The sequence below is a fragment of the Anoplolepis gracilipes genome, chromosome 14, assembly GCF_047496725.1.
Source record: "Anoplolepis gracilipes chromosome 14, ASM4749672v1, whole genome shotgun sequence".
NCBI lineage: Eukaryota > Metazoa > Arthropoda > Insecta > Hymenoptera > Formicidae > Anoplolepis > Anoplolepis gracilipes.
In genome coordinates this window covers 10370921-10377185 of record NC_132983.1, presented here as the reverse complement: position 1 = coordinate 10377185, position 6265 = coordinate 10370921, and the positions used below count along the sequence as shown (strand labels likewise).

General features: G+C 53.5%; 1 protein-coding gene across 1 annotated transcript; it reads left to right on the top strand.

Moving 5' to 3' along the window:
* The first annotated feature begins 4295 nt into the window (after nt 1-4295).
* On the top strand, nt 4296-4760 carry LOC140672940 (uncharacterized). Its single transcript, XM_072905418.1, has one exon. The coding sequence runs from the start codon at nt 4296-4298 to the stop codon at nt 4758-4760; it is 465 nt and encodes a 154-aa protein (XP_072761519.1).
* Nucleotides 4761-6265: the final 1505 nt, after the last annotated feature.

The following is a 6265-nucleotide window of genomic DNA, read 5'->3' as shown; positions in this document are numbered from 1 at the left end:
AATGGCCATTGAATGGCTGGACGAAATAAACGAAGTCCGAAAGAACTCAGGCAAGCTACAGGGCAGGTTCAGCGGAATTATAAAGTCCTGAGTCTACGGACTTATCGAGGTGGTCGAAACTCTAACGGGCAAAGTGGAGGCTCAAGGAGATGGGGAACTCCTTAGGAAGAAGAACCAAAAGTTGAAAGCAAAACTTGCGACGGCCACCAGAGAAGAGCAACGCCTCCTTAGAGAGCTTAAGAAGGATAGGCTTGAGTTAGAAACCGAAAGGGATGGACTTCTCGATAAAATAAAAGAGGATTCAAAAAAACGGAAATATCACAAAAAAATTGGCAAGGTAGAGGAGGATTATACTCCCACACCGCGGTCCGTCTATGCGGAATCTAAGAAGTTAGATCCAAAAAATGAAGATGCCAGCTGGCCCATCCTTGGTGGCGTGGCCAGGCCACCCCATACACAGCCTAGTACCTCTGTCCTCAGCGACAAGGCCCGTGAGGCTGAGCTGAGTAAGCAGATTGCTAATCTTGTGAGTATAAAGAAGGAGGTCAGAGAAGCTATCACCGCTGAGTCTGCCGTCGAATTTGCAGTCCCCCAGGGACTCCTCCCGAGACCTGCGAAAGGTAAAAATAAGGGGATCAAGGTAGTAGATAACGTTCAGGTTGCCCCACCACGACAGACTGCTCACCCAAAGAAGTTATCTCATCCCGACAGTCTATCAAGCCCAAAGAGGTTGCTGCTGGCAGCGATGCGGATTGGGTAGAGGTCGAGAGATCCAGGAAGAAAAGGAAAAAGCAGGAACAAGCTCCGGCAAAAAGTCGACCCGTCTCCAAGTCTCGCCAGACACCCGCGGAGACCAATAGGAATCCCGCCAAGGGTCTCAGTGCGGCCAAAAAGGAGAGAATCACTAAAAGGAGAAGACTACCCAAAACCGCAGCAGTGTCCATTAAGGGGTGCACGGAGGACTTCTCGTACGCAGAAGCTTTACGCACCGCACGCGAGAGAATCTCCTTGGACAAGCTGGGAATCCAGTCATCAAGGATTCGCAATGCGGCAAATGATAGGATCATTATTGAAATCCCAGAGACAGGTGAAGCTCGAAAAGCGGACTCCTTGGCCGCCCAGCTGAAGGAAGTCCTACTAGGCATTGCCAAGATAGCGAGAGCAACAATTAATGGAGAGCTAAAAATCTCCGGGTTTGATGTTTCGGTGAACTCAGAGGAAATGATACACGCTATTGCAGAGGCAGGATCGTGTGCTGTGGACGATGTCACGAATCGGCCAATTAGGAGACTGACCAATGGCCTCAACACCATCTGGGTCAAGTGCCCACTTACCGCGGCATTGAAGATCTCAAAGGTAGGAAAGATCCGACTAGGCTGGACCATAGTAAGGGCTGAAATCTTGAAAGCGAGACCAGTCTAATGCTATAAAGGCTCGAGATTCGGACATATTAAGGAAGTATGCAAGGCCGAGATAGACCGTAGTAGATCTTGTTTCCGCTGCGGGGAAGTTAATCACCCGGCGAAAGTCTGCCAGCGGATCCCCAGGTGTGTGGTCTGTTTTAAATCCGGTAGAGAGCCTGGACATCGTCTAGAATCTAACATCTGCGAAGCGACCAAGGAGCTAGTTAAGGTATAATCAGCTTCCAAATTGAGTGAACCATCTCATAGAGTGGAGGACTGAGAAATGGAGACCAATGATGGTACGGTTACTGCAATGCAACCTTAACCACAGTTGGCGTGCCCATGATGACCTTATGGCTCAGCACATGCTAGAGGCGAAGGTCGGTGTGTGTGCTGTCTCGGAACTCAGACACGTCCCAGACTCTCAGTTTTGGTTAGCCAGCGAGAACGGCCTTGCGGCCATCCACTGGAAACCGGAGCTCACATCAACACCTTGTATGTTGGTGAAGAAATGTAAGGATTTTGTTGTGGCCAAATGTGAGGACTTCCACATAGTCTCATGTTACATCTTGTCCAATACTACCAGCGTGGTCTTCTCAGGGTTCCTGGATGAGTTGTGAAAAGTGATCACGCGTTTGGGGACTAAGGTTCTGGTATGCGGAGACTTTAACACGGCGTTTATCTTATAGGGATCTACCACCTCCAATAGTAGAGGACATCTCGTCAAAGCGTGGGCCGCGGAGTGCGACCTCCAATTGATAAATGTAGGCTCCACACCAACATGTGTGAGACCCCAAGGGTCATCTGTGGTGGACTTCACCTGGGCATCATACAGCCTTGCTGGTATGACCAGCATCATATATCAGAGATTGGAAGGTGCTACAGGAAACGGAGACCTATCTGATCACTGTTACATCTCGTTTGAGATTAATATCACCCCGTAAGACAGCAAAAACGCATAAGAACGCGTTCCCGAGATGGAACTGGCGCAGGATGGATATTGACAAATTCATCGTCTCCCTGGAATGGAGTTGCTGTGATGGCTCTCAACTGGAAGGCGATACCATCAACGCTAAAGGTAGAGAGGGATGGCTGCGGAAGACAATGAGGGACGCTTGTGATTCAGCCACGCCAAGGATTAAGAATGGCAACCCTAAAAGGTCTGCATATTGGTGGAATTCTACGATAACTCACCCGAGACAAAAGTGTTGCAGAGCCAAAAGGTTGTGGTCCAAAAATAAAAGGAGGCAAAACACGGACGAGAGGGAATCTTGTGCTAGGAACTACAAGTTAGCCAGGAACGCCTTTAGACTTGAGATAAAAAAAGCCAAGTCTGCGGCATGGCAGAAACTTCTGCAGACCATTGAGCAGGATCCCTGGTGCTTCTTTGCAAGGTGGTCCTTAACAGATTGCGCAGGGCCTCTCCTGGCCTTACAGAGACCATAGAGGAAGGAAACTTAAACCTCCTGTTGAACTGTCTATTCCCGTGGGATGAGGCATCCAATCCCTCCGAACGTTGGGACAATACTTGGGAGTGGAATGAAGAGTAGGAGATTAAGACCTGCAAAACGCGAGCAATCCTAACGAGGAGAGACATTAAGAACTCAGCTCCTGGGCCAGATGGGGTCCTGGCGACAGTTTGGAAGATGGTTCCGCAGGAAATGATACAAGCAGTAACGGACGGGTGGGGGTGACACATTGCTGTGCCACTCCCACAGGGGGGATTAAGGTGGGGAAGATGGGCCGGGAATGGCGTGGGTGGGATGGGTGGTGGGTGGGCTGAGATTGGAATGGGGTTTGGGATGAGAAAGGGAAGTGAGCCTCTCCTTTGGAGAAAGGGAATGGTTGAGAGGTTGGGACGGGGCTGGAGCGGGTGGGAAGATTGGTGGGTGGATTGGGACTGGGGTTTGGGTACGGGGAATAGGGATAGGGAAGGGATGGGTCTGGAAAGCGGTGGGAAGATCCAGGAAGAGAGCGCCAAATGGCGCAGTCTGCCGGGGCCACAGTAGTCATGCGGAAAGCAGAGCCCGTGACTCTGGCTACAAGACAAAATGGTGGTCCTGCACAGGAGGGTTCTTAGTCGGTATTCCGTCCGAGGCACTTTCCTGCTCGGCGGCGAATCCGATACACCCCCGCCGGAAGGACGGCAAGGTATGCGTAAATGCATTTTCCTTCCTGTCGCAAAAAAAAGATGTCATATCTGGGCCTCCTCCTTTTTTTTACAAGAAAGAAATGCTTTTACGCATCCCCGGTACGGTGACGGTGGGCCGGGGTATATGGAACTCGCCCTTCCGCTATTATACGGAAGGGAATACCCACTAAAACCTCCTTGAGTGGCCTATCCCTGGCGTTTAGTGGGGGACTCCCGGAACGTGCACTTGCATTACTTCAGGAGCCTCGCGCGCCCTCTCCCAAATAAGGAAATCTTCTCGGGAAGGATAGGAAGGCAATCCTCTACCTTCCATAATGGTCATCTCGCTGTTATAATGGGAGGGCCATTACCTCCTTCCACCTGACCCTACTGGGGGAGGGAGAAAGGAACCTTAAGGACCCTTCGCCGCCCCCGCGGACGTGAGTCATCCGACCCCGTCCTTGCTTTTCGCTCGTTTTGGCCGGGAACCTCTCCCGGTGTGAACAGTGGCAGGATGGTCGAGTGGTCGACCTCTGACCCCGAGTTCTCCGGTCGGACTCGGCCATGTTTACCTCCGCAACCATTGGAGGGAGGAAGACTCTCCCTCCGGTGCGGAGGCAGCAGGCACTAATCCTTAGCGACCTCAGCGGGGGAGGTTTGCAACATGACGTCGCACATCCCTCCTCGCATCTGAGTCGCTCCATCGCAAATATCGGGGGAGGTCTGTGACATAAAGTCACAGACCTCCCCCCCGACCCGCGATGCCTTCACAAAGGGAGGCCTGCACTGTCATTTCCTGCGTGGCTGGACCTCATCCTGGACAATGGCGCTTCATCGCCCATTTTACCTGTCTGGCCCCGAGGCTTGACGCAGCGGCGGCCTCATTGGGTCGCCTGCTGCCCAACCTCGGTGGTCCGGACGGGCGTGTAAGGAAGCTGTATGGGTGGACGGTCCTGGCCATGGCTCTTTATAGGGCCCCGGTATGGGCGGCCGATATACGGAAGAACCTTTCAGTTCTCCCGATTTTATGCAGGGTCCAGCGCAAGGTGGCCCTGCGGGCCGCCCGGGCGTATAGGACCGTCTCCCATACAGCCGCCGTAGCCCTGGCGGGGACTTCGCCCGCGGAGCTCCTAGCCCAAATGTACGCCGACGTATATCGTTTAAGTGGGACCTCGACCTGTTGGCTTGACAACAGGACAAGGCATCAGAGGTCCATTCCCCCCTGATTCGGTGGTTCTGGTGGTGGGTGATAGAGGGATCTTCGGCTAAATTCAAGTCCCAAAGTCACTCAACACCGCAACAGGGGTTCCTTTTCCCTTGTATAAAGAAATGTCGAAAGGTCCGGTGGCAAGACGCCCAATGTGGGTTGAAGGACTACGATCCCGATGGTATACACGGTACGCACAGGGGTCCGCCTTCCTCCCTTGTAAAAAACGCGGAGGCGGGGACACGGGTTAGGAAGCCCGATGTGGATTGACGGACAATGGTCCCGATGCTACACACGGTTCGCACAGGGGTACGCTTACCCCCTGTATAAAAACTCGGAGGCGTTCGGGACAGGATGTTCATCGGCATGCGATAACATCCTGGAAATGGTATGACCTGACCGGCGGCAATCGGCACGTACCGGATTTGGGCGTCGTTGCACAGAAAACCCACTGAGCCAAAAATACCCTTGGGCCAGTTTGTCTCGACTCCTTCCCTGGGAACTCGTCCAAGAGGAAGCGCCCTGCTGGATCGGGGACCTGAAACAGGTACCTGTTAGTAGTGGAACCCCGAGAGGGGTTTCTGCAAAAGCAGGGCCCTGTGGATGAGCCTTATCAAGGTGGGGACCCGTGAAGGTGGCGACCGGTCTGTCAACACAGGCGTCCGTCTAATGGTAACTCGTCTCGCCCACTATAAAAATCGAAAGACGCACGCGAAACGGCTATCCTCCGAGGGTGTACACTGGAGACAGAACGCCAGGGGTGTCACCTGGGGGATGCGAAAAGCGGTGTGGCCCGAGCGAGCTAGGAGCCCAAGGGGATATCGCCCGGTCCGGTCAAACGGCACGGCCCGCACCACCGTGTACGTGGCCGGACCATACGGGCCATCTATCGACCCTCTTCGGAGGGTGCACCACCCTGACGGTGCGCCACCTTGTCGTGGTAGGGGAGTTCACCCCGAAGGTGACCCCGGTGTGATCATCGAATCTTAGGACTCACGACCCCTGGGCGATTCAGAGGGGTGCTAAGAGCGCACCAAAGAGAAGAAGCACCATGAAAGTCACACCAATTGTGAAGACCTTCGTAGTTTCGGATGCTACGGACCGGCGGAAGGGGGTATCGTCTCTGCCCTCCCTTTGTCGTCATCCTGCGAAGGGCCACCTAGGGATTGACGGCGAGTCCCCCGGGGGCATGGGTTATCGCCAATGAGACGAGGAACCCCATGGTTCTCATTGATATGGCCTTGAGGACATACTTCAAGGGATATTTGAGAGGGGCGGATCTTGAAACCACGATCCGGAAGAGATGGAGGAAATTCTGTGGGCTTGACCCGGACGAGGAGACCCGCGAGTGTGCCCTTGGTCTTGTGAGGGCAGGCGAGGATATCCTGGAGGCGGTCATATACCTCACAGAATTTCTAAGGAAAGGCTTTAGTGGATGGCGCTTGTGTAAGGATCCCTCATTACACAGTGACACTGAGGCCCCCTCGAGAGATGCCTCTACACAAACGGAGGCAACAGCAGTGG